This window comes from Electrophorus electricus, chromosome 13, assembly GCF_013358815.1.
Source record: "Electrophorus electricus isolate fEleEle1 chromosome 13, fEleEle1.pri, whole genome shotgun sequence".
Taxonomy (NCBI): domain Eukaryota; kingdom Metazoa; phylum Chordata; class Actinopteri; order Gymnotiformes; family Gymnotidae; genus Electrophorus; species Electrophorus electricus.
In genome coordinates this window covers 21920498-21937997 of record NC_049547.1, presented here as the reverse complement: position 1 = coordinate 21937997, position 17500 = coordinate 21920498, and the positions used below count along the sequence as shown (strand labels likewise).

At 43.3% G+C, this 17500-nt stretch overlaps 1 protein-coding gene across 1 annotated transcript in view; it reads left to right on the top strand.

Annotated features, from left to right (window-relative positions):
* Window positions 1-17500, top strand: part of dlgap2a (discs, large (Drosophila) homolog-associated protein 2a) — a 189248-nt gene that overhangs the window by 159525 nt on the left and 12223 nt on the right. The window contains 3 exon segments of the mRNA XM_035532627.1: window positions 7713-7772; window positions 14303-14455; window positions 14695-14933. Coding sequence (XP_035388520.1) covers window positions 7713-7772; window positions 14303-14455; window positions 14695-14933 — 452 coding nt within the window.

Sequence of the window (17500 nt, the reverse complement as noted above, 5' to 3'; positions counted from 1 at the left end):
CGCGAACGGCGTAGCGCAGCGCGAAGAGAATTTCGGGGGAAGTTAAGAAGGTCGTTCCGCGGCACGCTGGGACACAGCTGGCCTCCAGTTTTGGCTGTTCGGGGTGCGGACACGGGGCTAGAGGCTGCTGGAGAGACTTTCTGTGGTGGATGTGCCGCGTTTTGTTTACACTGCCTTCTCACAGAAATACATTTGCAGTTCACTTAGTTACTGAACCACCCTGGCTACCCCACAAAAGGCTAATGAACAAATAAATCAAAAATAAATAAAAACACTTGACTTTGTGTGTCAAGGGAATATTTGAACACCCTTCGTATTTCCACTCGGTTAGTCCTGGTCAGTTTTGGGGGTTTTTTGTTTATTTTATTTTGTTGTTTTCTTTGTTTTTTTTCTTCTTCTTTTTCATGGGTCTGTGCGGGCCTTTTCATGTTCAATAGGGTTCATGCCTGCTCTGCTGAGACACACAGAGAGATTAGGGTGAAAGCCTCTTTTCAATGCACAAAGCACAGGGCCTCGCCTAGTCGGAAGCGTCTGATTATGCACACAGAGGCATGGTAGTCATTATCCTTCCCAGGTTTCCCCTGGGGTAGAACTCTCGGTTTTGTGCTTGGAGAAAACTGCAGGAAAATAAATGGTTGAGTGAGAAGGCAGAGTAACAACATGAAACAAACGCAAGATAATGTGAGTCAAAATAAGCCTATTTGCCTGTAATACCTTAAAATTAGCATTTTCTATCACCCAGGACTGAAGAAATACAGACATATAATGCAGCTTTGCTGCACACCAAACAAAATTGACTCAATTTGCGTCAGCTGACGGTGCTGAGAAAAGTCTAACATGCCATTGGTAAAAATGGGGACATGTTGAAAAAAGGCTTGATTGGTGCACTGCAATTGGTTTTCAATTGATAGATAAATGAAAGTCTGTTATTCTGAACTGACAGGCAATGTGCTGCGATGTTCAGCAAGTCTGGGTCATTTAAGCTTTTTTGGGGGAAAGAGACCTCGATTTCTAGCTTCGTTTGGCTCACCTGTTTGTTTCAGGCCCTGTAGTCCAAGCTTGGAAAGTGTGTCCTAGTGTCTCCAGCTGTCTCTGCCTGTCAGCGCACCACACACACTCCCGTATGTTTGTCTTTCCAGAGGTGCTGAAGGGCACCGGTTTGCTTAATGAGGACTATGTCCCCAACAAAGAGACAGACATGACCTCCGCAGCCCGGAGGAGCACGAGTCGTCCCAGGAGAGAAGACGAATCGCGGGGCACGTACGGTTATCGCGCCTGCTTCGTGGGTCCTCCCCCGCCCCCACCCAAAACCAGCACCCCCGCCAGACCCAGACCTGTTCAGTCGAGTGTGCAGGAGACTGCTGACTTGGCCCTCGCCATTAGTCAGCAGTGGAAGGAGGACGTTTCAGCAATGCGGAAGGAGCTCGCCGATCTTAGGCGGGACCTGTGCACGGAGCTCCGTGCCTTTAACACCAACTTTTCCAGGTTTACACAACGCTACAACACCTGGTCACCAAGTCAGGCAAAGGAGACCCAGCACCCTGTGGCTAACGTGTCCGTGAGTACCCAGGCCGGGGGAAAGAGTTTAGTGAGACAGAACACGGCAGATGCAGCGGTGAACTGCCCTTCACCCGTGGACCCAATTGTCCTATCCACGCAGTCTCCGGAGCCTTTGGATCCAAACATCCTGCACGTCTCTTCCCCCAGACTTTTGTTCCAAACAGACCCAAACTCCCTGTTAGCTGAAATAGACGAGCCAACCTTTGCTAACTTGACTCCTCCAGAACATGTGGACCTGTCAACTCTCTGCTGGCCTGAACTGGATCCAGACAACATGACACCTCCAGATCCTCCAGAACCAGAATTACCTTTAGATCCCCAGTATTTTTCCAATGCACCTACTCCAGAAAGAGTGGATTCAATTGTACTAGATTTTACAAACTTAGAACCTGTGAACCTGGCCAACTTACACTGGCCCAAATTGGATCCGGAAAACCTAAGCCCACCAGATCCAACATCCCCTCAAGAATTACTGGACACAACCATTCAGCATCCTTCATTCCGGGAGACTCTAGAAGAGGCTGATCCAAGTACATCGTCCCCTGGTCCGGGCATCCTTACTGAGCAGTGGCACACACCTGCAGACTCCGTCAGCCCAATTATGCTTGTTGGGCCAGTGCATGAGCATATGGATCCAAGCATAAGAGACTGTGGCATCGTAGAACAGGTCGATTCCCTTGTCTTGAGTCCACTGACTCCAGAATCAATGGATCTTAATGACTTGAAATGGCCGAGTTTAGAATCGCTGGATCCAGGATTGCCGAGTCCGGGGTCTGCAGATCTTCCAGATCCTCCATCTCCGGAAATAGTGGACTACGACGAGCCACCTGACCATGAAGTTGAAGAGCCACCTTTTCCAGAGATTCTGGACACAATTTTCTTACAACCAGCAACTCCGGAGCCAGCCGATCCAGATGTGTCAAACCCACAGACTCCTGAACCCATGTCTCCACCACTTCAGGGTCCAGCAACATTTGAGCAGGAGGCTCACTCAGTTGTTTTGTGGTCAAAGAGAGAAACTCTGAATCGGTCTGACTCTCTGCAGGAGGAATCTCTGGATGTGACTATGCTGAGCTGGCCGGAAACGGATCCTGAAATTCTAAGCCCATTAGAACCGGGCTTTCTGGACTCAGGTATCCTGTACTCAGTCGACTTGTCCCCTCTTGAAAGTGGCGCAGGGAAATTTTCAGAATCTGGTTGTCCAGATACAGATGACCAGTCTGATGAAGAGTCATCTGCTTTTGAGCAGGTCATGGCATACCCACTCAAGCAAGACACTCTGGACTCTGCTACCATTGACCTCCTGGAGTCAGAGACTCTCTTCTCCGCCATTTTGTGCTCGGTCGAACCAGATGTTTTAGATTTTGAGACTACGGCTTCAGATGAAGGACCGGAAATTCAAGAACCAGGGAGCAGTTCCCCCGCAACTATAGACCCAGCAACTGTGCACCCATTTAACTTATCTCTCTTAGAAATTCAGGCCGCCTTAGACGTATCTAAGCGAGAGACAGCGGACAACGGTTCGCCGATAGGAACCGTGGCCTGCAGTAGCCCGTCTCTGTCTTGCCGAGATTTCTTGTGGATCAGATGGCAGAGGAGGGCGCGTGGGAAAACTCCCATGTCCAGGAGTGCCAGCATGGAGATCTACCACAAGAAGTACTCCAATAACTCCGAGATGTCATATATGTCCCTTTCCCTTTGAGCACAGCATGAAGAACATGTGAGGACGCATGGGACGCGTACCGGGAATTCTGACGTCACGAGACAAAGATGCAAGGGAGTCTGGTAATGTAGCAAAATGTTTACCGGTCTCTCTGTGTGAGCGTTAGCGTAGGATTGAGTGAAAGAGAGAGAGACAGACAGAACAAAGAGAGTGTGAGACGAGGAACAGTCAGGGAGTTTTCGGTGTATTAGCAATGCTTTTTTGTTCAGTCATGATGAGCCTCTCAAAGAGGTTGTAGCTAAAAGCAGCTCCACATCGGCGTCCACGCCGTGTTAGCGCCCCTCAGACACTCAGCACTTAACACAGAGCAGCAAGGACTCACACATGAACCAAAGTTTCATTTTAACAGAAACTTTCCCCGCCATCACTTTACAGCCTGGTTAGTTTCCCCCTAGCCGTACATAAATGTATTTGGGTACATACTGTGATTGCGCTGGCTGTGGACGAGAACTTTCTGACGAGAAACTCTCGGAGAGAACTCGCTAAGAGTTTGAGAGCTTTTGTCTTTGATAATTTATTAGAGCCTTCTTTTGGTGGTGAAACACTAACTCACACTTCAGAAATGGAATGTTTAAAAAGAGTCTCTCATCCGAACGGTTTTTGATAGGATGAGAACTGAACTTTGACCAAAGACTGCTGAAGTGTGGGACAGATCCCTTTGATATATTGTCTGCGTTTTGATCAGCGTTTTCTCTGTACATGGACTAATGATTGTTTCTTCAGAGGTCGACAGAAGTCAAACTTATCTGGCAGACTGGTGTAAAGAAATGTACGAACTGTTGCAGGTTAATACGTTACAAGTCTTAGTCTTCAAAGCCAAAGCCCTGCAATTAAACGGTGAAACTTCTGAAGACACATCGGGGTGAACCGGCAGTTTGCACAGTGTAGTGTGACATTACGAATGCATTGTGTACTTGGCTATTCCCTATATACAACACACACACACACATCCACGCACATGTAGTCAATCATGCATATATACTGTAAATACCTGAGATAAAAACAGACTGGGGGAAAAAATGAGTTGAATCGTGAACCATTTTTAATATTGATATTGCGTAATTTATTGTGAATATACAGCCTACCCCGTTGGTGTTGTTTCAGCAGCAGCCTAAGTAATATATGACTGCCGTTAATGTGTGTGAAGTGAAGAGGTTATGGTTTCCAGGGGTCAAAATGAAGGTCACCATTTTTGCTGTATTCAGTGCAGGACTGTAAAACAGGACCAGTGAGATCACATGTAAATGTCAGAAAGAGACTGGCGGAAAAAAAACCACGCCAGAATATGTTTTTGATACAATTACAAATGACCTGTTCCTGATAAATGTTACTGGCTTGTATGTGTCAATCAAACCTAATTTGAAAGCTGGTAAAGTAATGGTGTATTTGTGCTAGGATGTTTAATTATTATGCTATTTTTTACTCATATAGTGCAGTTTTGTGTATGCTGAAATCACACGGTTCTTTAATTAACCATGTCAAAAACTTAAATTAACTTAGTAGATTACCCTATAACAATTGTAGATACTTAAATTTGACATTGTTTTATCCTAGTATATTCACCACACTGTTTTACAGGAGACGACTGAAGCCTTGGCAGCACTTTATTGGTTAAAATAATGGATTTTTAGCCCAGGTACTTGGACTGGTTACTAGGAGAAAAGGAACACACAAACAACACAGTCCTTATTTAGTTAGCTAGCCAGACCAGTACAAAAACCAGACTGTTCTAAGTCCGTTACAACATAAAACAATAGTCCAGTCGAGCCGAACCTGGTGAGCAGAGCTCATGGGTTTCTGAAGCTCACATCTCCAGTCCTTTTTGTTTTGATTCATTTGTGCAATTCTGGACACCCGAGTCTCTGGGAATGGGCCCAGTTCCGCTAGTTTCTGGCCAATACAAGAAAAAGATCAATCAATACAATGAAATTGTTCCGAAATAATTCAGAAACATAAAACAATTGGACACTATATCGGCGAATGTCAGTAGTGAGTTGAGTTTCTGCTCCGTTGAAATGTACTCAGCCCTGACCCTGACTCATGCCCACTGTGGTGTCTTTAGAGCTACTCCGTGCTCTGGAGATTCCCAGCGTGTAATCAACCTTGGGATACATGTGCACACTCGGATCTTACCCAGCGGTGCTCACATGCACGCTGTGCAGTAGCGTTCAAAACAGGACAGAAGCACAACGATCAGATATATGATAATCTGTCATGATCAGATATACAGTAATCTGTCATGATCTCATATACGGTAATATGTTATGATCAGACATATGATAATCTGTCATGATCTGATATACGGTAATCTGTCATGATCAAATATACGATAATCTGTCATGATACGGTAATCTGTCATGATCAAATATATGATAATCTGTCCTGATCTGATATACAGTAATCTGTCATGATGTGATATATGGTAATCTCTCATGACCTGATATACAGTAATCTGTTATGATCAGATATACAGTAATCTGTCTTGATCTGATATACGGTAATCTGTCCTGATCTGATATACGATAATCTGTCCTGATCTGATATATGGTAATCTGTCATGATCAGGTATATGATAATCTGTCATGATCTGATATATGGTAATCTGTCATGATCAGATATATGATAATATGTCCTGATCTGATATGCGATAATCTGTCATGATCTGATATATGATAATATGATATACAGTAATCTGTCATGATCAGATATACGATAATCTGTCATGATCTAAATTATGCAGTAATCTGTCATGATCACATATACGGTAATCTGTCATGATCAGATATATGATAATCTGTCATGATCTGATATACGATACTCTGTCATGATCAGATATACGATAATATGTCATGATCAGATATATGATAATCTGTCATGATCTGATATACGGTAATCTGTCTTGATCTGATATACAGTAATCTGTCATGATGTGATATATGGTAATATGTCATGATCTGATATACAGTAATCTGTCATGATATGATATATGGTAATCTGTCATGATCAGATATACGGTAATCTGTCATGATCTGATATACGGTAATCTGTCCTGTTCTCCATTTCTTGGCTGTTTATACATCTTATGCCTTTTTTTCTTTTCATTTCTTCTCTTTTCTTCCCTTCTTTTTTATTCCTTGTGAAACTCGTGAATTTGAGGGTGTACTCCTTTCTCCTTTTGTAGAACATTCTGCCTCAATACTGTTGAATCACTGTGAGATCTCAGCATCAGCACTTCAGTTTATTCTGTTTATCAACTATAATTATTACTTGTAATATTTAAAGTGTACATTTTAAATGAATTCATTTTCATGATTATCTGTCTCTTTAGAAATACAGCCTTTCATTAGCTACATCACTAGAATCTATGATGAACGGGTTAAGATTTCTTATGTAGTTATTTCTTTATCCTCATGGCTCTTTGTATCTGGCACCCTGAAAGCTCCTTTGATATTATTCTAAATGTATTCTGAATGGCGTGTTACCATTGAATGTTGCAAATTGAAATACATAATAAAAGTCAGCACTTTTTCAACAGAAACACTATTGTGCAGACGCATAGCCACATCGTCTCTGTGGACGGTACTCGCAAAGAAAAAAAAGTTTCCGTGATGCGTGCGTGTTTCCCGAGTCTCACGCTGCCACACAAGGTGGCGTGTGTAGGGTGAGTTGAAGTGGTAAGTCTCACAGAGTGTAGGCAGACACTCCTGCTATCAGCCATGGTTTTCTGTTATAGGCCTCTGTCATCTTTATAGAAAAACTGTTTAACTGATAGTTTTATCCAAAGCATCTTACAATTCTTTGAGGGTTAAGGGTCTTGCTCAGGGGCCCAACAGTGGAAAGTTGGCAGAGGTGGGACTTGAACTAGCAACCTCCTGATTACCTTCACCACTAAGACACCACTGCATGTGAACTGTAGATTCACTTGGTTGGTGTACAGCAGGAGATAATGTTTAAAAAAAAAGGTATCAGACCTACATATATAAATGTAATCATTGAATTTTGGTGTTATACTTCTAGTCCAGAGGGTTGGATGTAGTTTATTAAAATAGGAGTAGGGGATTCTTATAAATAATTCAAAATGAATTTAATATGAGAGTTTGGCACTAAAGTTCAAGTTGGTGTTAATGTCAATATTTCAAAACGGCCACACATTTTAAAACCTCTTGTTTGAAGGATGATCACTTTTCATCAGAAGTTCATTAGGAAAAATCGTTTTTTTCATGTTTTGTTTAGATTTGCTTATTTTCCCCCGAATTTTGAATGGTATTAAAGTGCATGTGCACTAGCATGCTTTGTGGATCGAGTGCTGGACACTCCGTGAGCATCGTGTGTGCTAGCGAGCAGCGTGCTGTGTCAGCGTAGCGTGTGTTAGCAAGTCGGACATGTGAGCATTGCGTGTGTTAGCGTGATGCATGTCGTTTTATCGCAGGAATCCAGTTCCGCCTTCCATCATCCAGCAGTGAGGACAGGTGCCCCCCGCAGCTCCCAGGTAACGCCACACCTCCTTACTCACCTGTGTCACATGGCTCATCATTTGTACGCATACAACAGAGTGGGTGTTCCTCGTGAACCGGTATAATTATGCCAGGCTTCTAAAGGTGCTAAAAATAATATCAGTAAAAAAATCTTGGCAGATTGATATTCAGAAATGTTGCTTTTGATGTTTTAACAATGTGTTGCTTCAAAAATTTGCTATTTGCTGTAAGTCTCCCAGACATAGGATAAATAATTATAAACTTTTGTACTCAGTACAAGGCAAAAACTGCAGTGTTCACATATCCCAGCATCTTCAGAAGCAGGAGTCACATATGGTACAGCACCCCTGGAGCTGAAAGGGTTAAAGTCCTTGCTCGAGGGCCCAATGGTGACTACATTCACGGCCCCGTGGGCCTTGGCCAGCATCTCTGTGCTTTCTCCTTTAAATGGTGATGGGGTTTCACTGAGTCGTCACTGATCACACCGCGAGACTTGTGGGCTGTGGAGGAATGTGAAATATCCCTTCCTCACCTCCTCCTCATCCTCCTCTGTGTCTTAAACAGTCGCTTCATTGTGTGAGGACTGTGTGTGTGTGTTGGGGGTATTAAATGTCAGTGAACAGATGGCAGTAATACAGGGACAGTATTTTTGTCCTGTTGAAAGTTCATGTGTCTGGTGTATGTGTGTGTGTGTGTGTCTTTCTTCAGCTCACCTGACCTGGACCGACCCCTCACACACACACACACACACACACACACACACTCCTCCTCACCCTCTGTGGGTGTGCATTAGGCTCGCCTGACCCTGCCATTCGTCTGAAGGGGCATCGGTGAGCCAGAGCAATGCTCTTTAGCCATGCTGGCCCGGTCCCTCCTGGGGGGGTTGATTGGGATGTTACAGCTCCAGATTTAGTGTCCTCTGTAGAACTCTGAGCTGTTGGTGTGCATTGTGGGTCATGTCTGAGGTCAGTTTTAATCAGACCAAGGTCTCTACTTCCTGGTCTCTCCATGCCATTTTTATCTCTCTCTCTCTCTCTCTCTCTCTCTCTCTCTCTCTCTCGCTCTCTCTCCCCCCCACCCCCCATTAATACTGATCACACTTACAAAGCTATACATACATTTAAGATGTTCAGATGCATCTTTAATCTGTCTGGATTATTTAGGAAGAATTCTGTTGCACTTAAGAATTATTTCCCAGGCGGGTCTGCTTTTGAGATTAAATGAGCATCTGTCCTCTGTTAAATTCTGCTTGATGAAGTTCATTTATAGTTTAATCCCAGACTCAGTCACTTGTAAACATAACATTGAAAGATTGTGGGGTTTTTGTCAAACTAAACACAATAGCTTTAGGATTTTATTTCTTTTATAACTCTATAAATTTTTAAAATAATTTTATAATATTTCTATAAATAATTTTATGCAATGAGTATTTCTATAAATAATTTTATAATGAGTATTTCTTTATATAATTTTATGAGTATTTCTATAAATAATTTTGAGTATTTCTATAAATAATTTTATGAGTATTTCTTTATATAATTTTGAGTATTTCTATAAATAATTTTATAATGAGTATTTCTATAAATACATTATAAAATATGAGTATTTCTCTTTCACAAGGAAGAGAAAGGAATGATTTTACCTGTCAAAATAAACAGAAGATGCCGTGAGAAAAATGCGTGAACAGTGATTTTCGAGTGTGAACAGAGAAGCTCATATATGAAATGTGTGCTACAAGTGACAGTTTATGGTATTAATTATGGATCTGAGATTTGTGAATTTCTCATTTCAGAACAGCATCCACATACAGTCCCTGATGACAGGAAACTGTGCGACGACGTCTGTGATTAGCCACAGCACTGGACACATTGTGCTTGTCTACCACGCCAGGACATCATTGTCCATGTTGTCTGGTTGTGAATGTTCCCTGCAGCACTTTGGCTCTGGTGTGAGGGTTATGGGCCGTTGCTTGGGTATGGAGGGTGTGAGATGGAGGAGGGTGGAGAAGGGCATCCTGGCTCTCTCTGCTGGGGTGAGAGTGTTGGTGATGGATCTTCTCCCTTCACTTTGGCCCTTCTGGTTCAGCCTGGAGAGAGCACCACCACTACCTACAGACAGACACACGTTTGTGTGCCCAAGTCTCATACTGTGTTTGCTGATGAACAAAGATCCCTGTGTCAGGATGAAGGGATCAAATCATTTTCCTTATGTCTAAAGTAGTTTCCCAAGTTTGGAGCTCACATAGCTGTAGCAACCACGTCTGATTCCCTCTAAGCCCTAATGCTCAGAACATATTATCACACATGCATCTCCAGGGCCATGGTGATATTCACAACAGAAGTGTTTTTACCATGTCAGGGATCACGTGCATGAGGGCCAATCTACTAAAACACAACCACAGCTGTGTCACGTCAGAGTGAGCGGAGGAATTACAGAAGACCCAGTCACACTGTGCTCGACTAACACTGCTCACGCTGTCAAACATAGCTAACCCACGTCTTTACTAAGACTGGTTGGTGTGGGCTAATTATGGCCCACGCTGAGTCATGAAACACACTTGTGTAGGTGAGCTGACACATCAGATGAAGACCTTCTTCTCCGTCTAAACTGAAGTGTAACGGCCAAACATGTTTGAACTGTTACGAGACCTGTTATACTTTAACAAGATAACTTGAAAAATGAGCCGCTGAGGAAAACTACCCACAGTGCCCCATTACTGGTGCGGTCACGTGGTCCGGGGCTTACTGAGGTTCTGGGGAAACGGACTGGAGTGATTGGCTGGAGTTCTAGTTGTCTGTTAGATGCTGGAATTTTCACTGTAAACCTCGCGCGCGCGCGCACACACACACACACACACACACACAGTATTTTTAATGTGAGAGTGTCACGTTAGCTATGTCAGCAAAGGAGAAAGTGCGTCTCTGTCTCAAACTCACCTGGCATGTCCTTCCCTCTGTGGGCAGTCCAGTCTTTCTGGGTCTGTACCTTTTCTGTAGCCTGGACATGGTTGGGATCTGTCTTTGCGTTCTGTCTCTGACAGGACGGAGACACTCTAATCTACTTTAGATGTTAGTTTCATACAGCGTTCCAAATAGTTCTTTTTTATTTTGCGTTATAAGCTGGTTTCATTTTAGATTTGGTGGTAAAAGCACCAGATCTTTTCAGAGAGGTGTCTCTCTCTCTCTCCCTCTCGAAAACTAATCCCCAATTTCTATAATTTTAACAGATCTGGCGTGCTGGGACTGGAGTTGAGTGATACCTGCTCTACAGATTTGAGATTTTTTTAAGCGTGATGCTTTGATGCCAGCAGTTCTGCTCTCACTGTGAGCTGATCTGAGACCTGTGCTGTGGTCTCTGTGCACGCTGGGACTGAGGTGGGGCTTATATAGCTGATCTGAGATCTGTGTGGTGTTGCGGTCTCTGTGCACGCTGGGACTGAGGTGGGGCTTATATAGCTGATCTGAGATCTGTGTGGTGTTGCGGTCCCTGTGCACGGTGGGACTGAGGCGGGGCTTAAAGAGCTGATCTGAGATCTGTATTTTTGCGGTGATGAGGGCTTTGTAACTGGGGCGACACTGAACTAACTCACCATGCTGTGAAACAAATGCTACTAAAATGTCATTGTTGTCGTTTATTTCACAGCAAGGGGAAGAGAAAGATGTTTTATTTTAACAGGCCAGAGTTGTTCTGGAGTACTCACTCATGTGTTCATTACATTAGTCACACTGCTTCACATCAACAGCATTCGTCTGCGATTGCTGATTTATCAGCTAAATGTCAGAGCCCTGGACACATGGATCTTAAGAACGCTCAGTGCTTATATGTGTTGAATCAGAAACTACTGACCCATGAACATACACACCACTGAACACACACACACTCTCTCATCTGCTACATGCCTGTCTGTTTCTCTTTTGCAAAAGATCAGACATTTAAGATGGTCATTTTATAGATTTATTTAAGAGTCATACATTGTTCACAATGTATGGATTTTCCCCTTCCTGTATACAGTAACATTTATGTATATTACCTCACACTTATAACTTTGTATTTGACTATTTTTTTGTTCGTTTTTTATTCACATAAAGCATATTGAATTTTAAGGACCATTTTAATATAAAATGTACATTGCAGTTTATCATATATTCATTTTTTTAATGCGACTGTGGAGACCTGCCTTCCTAGCTGAAGTGCTAGCTCTGTCTCCGCACACACACCCCAGCTGAACGGGTTACACAGTCACAACAACAAACAGATGAGCATTAGGAGCGGACATACTAGTACTCTTAGAGTATTCATCCTTTCTACAATTTTATTTAATGTGTTAAATTTGTTCTGTTTTATAGGACATTGGAAACGCAAGAGAAACATTAATCGGTCCGTCCCATACGGCCCTGCATTAGATGTTTGTTAACAGAAAAGGGCAGTAAGAGAATTCTTACCCTTCACTGCAGAGAAGGGGAGGTCAGTCCTTCAGGGGAGGTCAGCGGGGGTGGGGTTTCCCTTGGCCCCACCCACCCATATTTCTCCCACAGGGAGGATTTCTGCTGCCAACGCTTTCCAGCCAAGGCCTCGCTGCTCTGGAGAAAAGGAGACACATCAAGTGCAAAAAGCCATTTAGAGTCCATCTGGCTGGATTAGAGGACGTGCTTCCATTTGCACTCAAAAGAAAGATTCTCCAGGTTAATCCCTCGCTCGTCACCAGAGCAGGGCAACTGGAGATATAACTGTCTTCATCACGCTCGCGTGCACACTCACTCACTCACTCACTCATATGCCTGAAGTAGGAGGTTAATTTTAAACCTCCCTTTCCACACTTTGGCATGAACCTTTGAGAAGCAATCTGGCATGAGCGTGTCGTAGTTCGGCTGAACACTGATTTGGGTTCTATCCAACCTGCGAATGTTCCCCCTTACTAAATTTGTTCTGCTGGACTTTAAATTCAGATGATGTTCTAGATGCACATTCATTCTGAATAAGAACATATGTAAAAATATTTAAATATATATGTATGATAAATAAACAGAAAATACTGCCACAGCTTCCATGCACCTATAAGCTACTAGTCCTTCAGTCACTTCTGTGCTCTCGTTAATTAAACGACCAATGCTAACTTGTCTCTCATTAATTAATGGACCAATGCTAACTTGTCTCATTAATTAAACGACCAATGCTAACTTGTCTCTCATTAATTAATGGACCAATGCTAACTTGTCTCATTAATTAAACGACCAATGCTAACTTGTCTCTCGTTAATTAAACGACCAATGCTAACTTGTCTCTCGTTAATTAAACGACCAATGCTAACTTGTCTCATTAATTAAACGACCAATGCTAACTTGTCTCTCGTTAATTAAACGACCAATGCTAACTTGTCTCTCGTTAATTAAACGACCAATGCTAACTTGTCTCTCGTTAATTAATGGAGCAATGCTAACTTGTCTCATTAATTAAACGACCAATGCTAACTTGTCTCTCATTAATTAATGGACCAATGCTAACTTGTCTCATTAATTAAACGACCAATGCTAACTTGTCTCTCGTTAATTAAACGACCAATGCTAACTTGTCTCTCGTTAATTAAACGACCAATGCTAACTTGTCTCATTAATTAAACGACCAATGCTAACTTGTCTCTCGTTAATTAAACGACCAATGCTAACTTGTCTCTCGTTAATTAAACGACCAATGCTAACTTGTCTCTCGTTAATTAAACGACCAATGCTAACTTGTCTCTCGTTAATTAAACGACCAATGCTAACTTGTCTCTCGTTAATTAATGGAGCAATGCTAACTTGTCTCATTAATTAAACGACCAATGCTAACTTGTCTTGTTCTCCACACAACTGTTCTGGATGACTTGTTTTAGGAAAGAACCGGGCTTCATTATCGTACATCGGGTACAGGCCTCCGGAACAATCAGTCAGCTGACTTCAGAGTACAAGAGTGCTGTCAGAAATAGTGGATTGTAGCTTCCAGCTGTAACGTGTGTGGTAGCTGGAGGAACAGGGCAGCGTGCTGAATAAAGTGGTCTTCAAAATATCGAATGAATTACCTGCTTGAATTGAACAAAGTTGGAGGCTTACGAAAATTAAGCCTCTCTCTGTGTCTGTCTCTCTTTTTCTTTCTCTCTATCTGTTTTTCTCTCTCTCTTTCTGCCTTTTTCTGTCTATCCCTTTTTATATCTGTCTGTCTCTCTCTGTTTCCTCTCTCTCTCTCTGTCTGTTTCCTCTCTCTCTCTCTGTCTGTTTTCTCTCTCTCTCTCTCTCTCTGTTTCCTCTCGCTCTCTGTCTGTTTTCTCTCTCTCTCTCTCTGTTTCCTCTCTCTCTTTCTGTTTCTCTGTTTCCTCTCTCTCTCTGTTTCCTCTCTCTCTCTTTCTGTTTCTCTGTTTCCTCTCTCTCTCTCTCTCTCTCTCTCTCTGTCTGTCTCTCTGTTTCCTCTCTCTCTCTCTGTTTTCTCTCTCTCTCCCTCTCTCTCTCTCTTTTCTCTCTCTCTCTCCCTCTCTCTCCCTCTCCTGTCGACACTCCACCCCTCCACCCAACAGCAGTGACCTACACTCCCAGTACTCCCACCTATAAGCGAACACCTCCGCCCGTGCCCCCCCGCGCCACCTCCAAGCCTCTCATCTCCATCACGGCGCAGAGCAGCACCGAATCCACGCAGGACGCATACCACGAGGGCCACCTGGCCCGAGGAGGTCTGCACCACACTGCCCCCTGCTGGCAGCCCAGTTAACAGCTCCACACTGCTGATCTACGCCTGTTGTGCGCTGCGATATCCATGATGATTATATAGACATGCAAGCAACAACTCAACATTAACCCATCTTGTCTTCCATTCGCCGTGTCGCTCCATCAGTCTCGGCACGCCAGGGTATTATTACCTCACTTGTGTTCTCTTTTATGACATCATTCTTTGTGACCTCACCGTGGGCAGGCATGTGGGGGTCCGAGGGCCTGGGTCTCCACGTGGGCCGAGCCATCTACAACTCCACCGACAGCCTGGACAGTGCAAAGGCTGTCACCATCGCTATGGAGGCAGCAGCCATGGCGATGGCAGGAAAGAGGCACCCCTCCACGGATAGCCACAGCTCAGTGCTGACTTGCGACAAGGCAGTCCTGGTGTCCAAAGCAGAAGAGTACCTGAAAACACCCAGGTCCTCTGTAGGAATACAGGTTAGTAACGCAAACGCACACAAACCGTTTGAGTGATCAGGTTAAACACATGCAGTCACATCAGCCAGACGTCTACACCATGCTGAACATGCCCACACACACAGAGCCATGTGGTCACAGACACTAAACTGGGTCATTCATAACTGACATGCCAGTACAAAGAGTCCACCTCATTGCAGAATTACACACACACACACACACACACACACACAAACACACACACAAAGAGTCACGCTTGTTCTAAAAATAGCTTTCAGTGACTCATCGCACTGCACTCTATTACTTAAGATGCGACTCAGACCTTCTGCGCATCCCTGAATGATGTCGTGGCGCCAAGCCTCCCTCTTCCTCCTCCTTCCTCATCCTCCTCTCTCTGTCTCGCTCTCCCTCCCTCCCTCTTTTTTTTTTTTAATCTCTTCTCCCCACTTCCTTTCCGTTTACATTTATGGCGTTTGGGAGATGCTCTTCTCCAGAGCGCCTTGCACAAATTCATCAGCGCGGCAGTCCGTGTGCTGCCGCAGAAACGAAGGTGCGACCTCGGGGCCGTTAGCGCCGCGTCCTCCCCACTCTGCCCCTAGAAACCCGGGGCAGCGTACTGTTGTTTTTCATTGGGTCTGATGGTTGGAGAGTGTGTTGAGTTGTCCTGGGACTGTGGAACTCGAATACAGTCGACTGCGGTTTGTGTCGTCTCTGTTCAATGTTTGTGTTGTTACTTCCAAAGTATATGAGGTTCCTTTATTTTTTATGTTTGATTTTCAGAGCCCAGATCTCAGAATACTGTTACGACAAACACTGTGTAGTTTCGTGGGTCAAATTTCTCTTCAGCTTTGAATGAGACTGATATGAAGTCTTCACTCCACGCTCTAGGAAAGCTGCTTATATTTCAAACACAACTGAACAGCTTTGGAATATTTCGTGAATTTAGGGTCAATATTTATGAAGATTCTGAGCTGCCTTCTCATTCGTTTGATCAAACCATTTTGTCAGATACTGTATTTTACATATGGCTGGTATTGACTTGTATTTATTCATTTCCAGGTTTGATACTCGGGCTACATATTCAGGTACGATTTATGCTCCTGACAACCATGTCTGTTCCCTCTTTTCTAAGCTGTCAAAAAGATCTCAAAGGTGATTTGAGCTTCAGTATTCTGTATGCTGGCCTTCTCCCAAATATCATTTCTATGTGCTCTATTCAAATATACTGTCATTTGGCTATGGTCAGATAAGGGTGTCGGTGGCTTGTGTTTGACAAGCACTTAAGAAGACTGGGCCCAAATTTCTTACAGTATAATCTACTCTGCTACTGCCATGGGCTGATCTGTAGGTGTATCAACCAAAATGTTCCCTTCAGAGTCTTCCATTGACAGTGTACATACCCAGACATTGACTAAGCTGCAGCAGCTGCTTCCTGTGTGTGTTTATTGATTTGCCGTAGTTCTCTCTGGGAGAATAATTGATATTTCTTCCTGTTGTAAAGTGATCACCATGTCTCCTGCGAGATCAGGATATCAACAACTCTTGTTTCATTAAAACAATCTTGGTTTCTGTTTTTTAAACTGAACAAAGAAGACCTTAAATTCGAAATGAAAAAAATTTCATTCTGCCTGAACTGAGAAATTTACTGTTTGTTATTTTAAAAGTATTATTATTATTATTATTATTATTATTATTATTATTATTATCATCACTATTATTACTATTATTATTATCATTATATTATCATTATTGTTATTATTATTATTATTATTATTATTATTATTTATTGTTATTGATATTTTATTCTTTTTATTATTATTTTATTCTGAAATGAGAGAAATTACAAAATTACAAAATGATGACATGAATGTAGGCTGGATTATGTCACATTTGATGATTCTAATTTATTTCTCCTGTCACATTGTATTGATCCAAAATCTGTCTGTGTCCATTTGTATGTCCATTGTATTGATCCAATATCTGTCTGTGTCAGCGCCAAGGCCAGATGTGGACAGATGGGGCCTCACATCTGCTGTGGGCAGGTTCAGTGGGTCTGGCCCGCTCTGGTGCTGCTGGGATAGTGATACTGGGTCCTGGGTCCTCGACCGACTCTCTGAATAAACAGACATGGTCACAGAGGTCAATAGAGGTCAGCAGGGGCATGGTCACAGAGGCGGGCGAGAACGGTGTGTATGATAGTGTCTAGAGACTGGCGTCGAGTTTCTGAGTTGCGTAGAGGTGGAGGTTTTTGCAGGGTGGCAGAGGATGAAGACGGTTGTTGACTTGCTGTCTCTCTTCTCTCAGGGATGTAGTCTTGCTGGTCTCTCGTGATGACCTCTGAGGTCATTTGTTCCTGTATGGATTATGGTGTGGTTCGCTAACTTTGGTTTTGTCTCTGTGAGTGTCTCTGGTGCTTGGTTACTCCCTGTCTGAGGAAGAATTCGGTCCTCGTTAGTGGATTTTCCTTTTTCGTCAACGGAAAATGACGTGTTACTTTGCTTTGGCTTTTGTGGAGTGTTTGGCGAACTGTTCCTGTACCAGGTTTCCCTCATCATGAGCTGAGATCTCTACCTCCCGTGGGGAGCCAC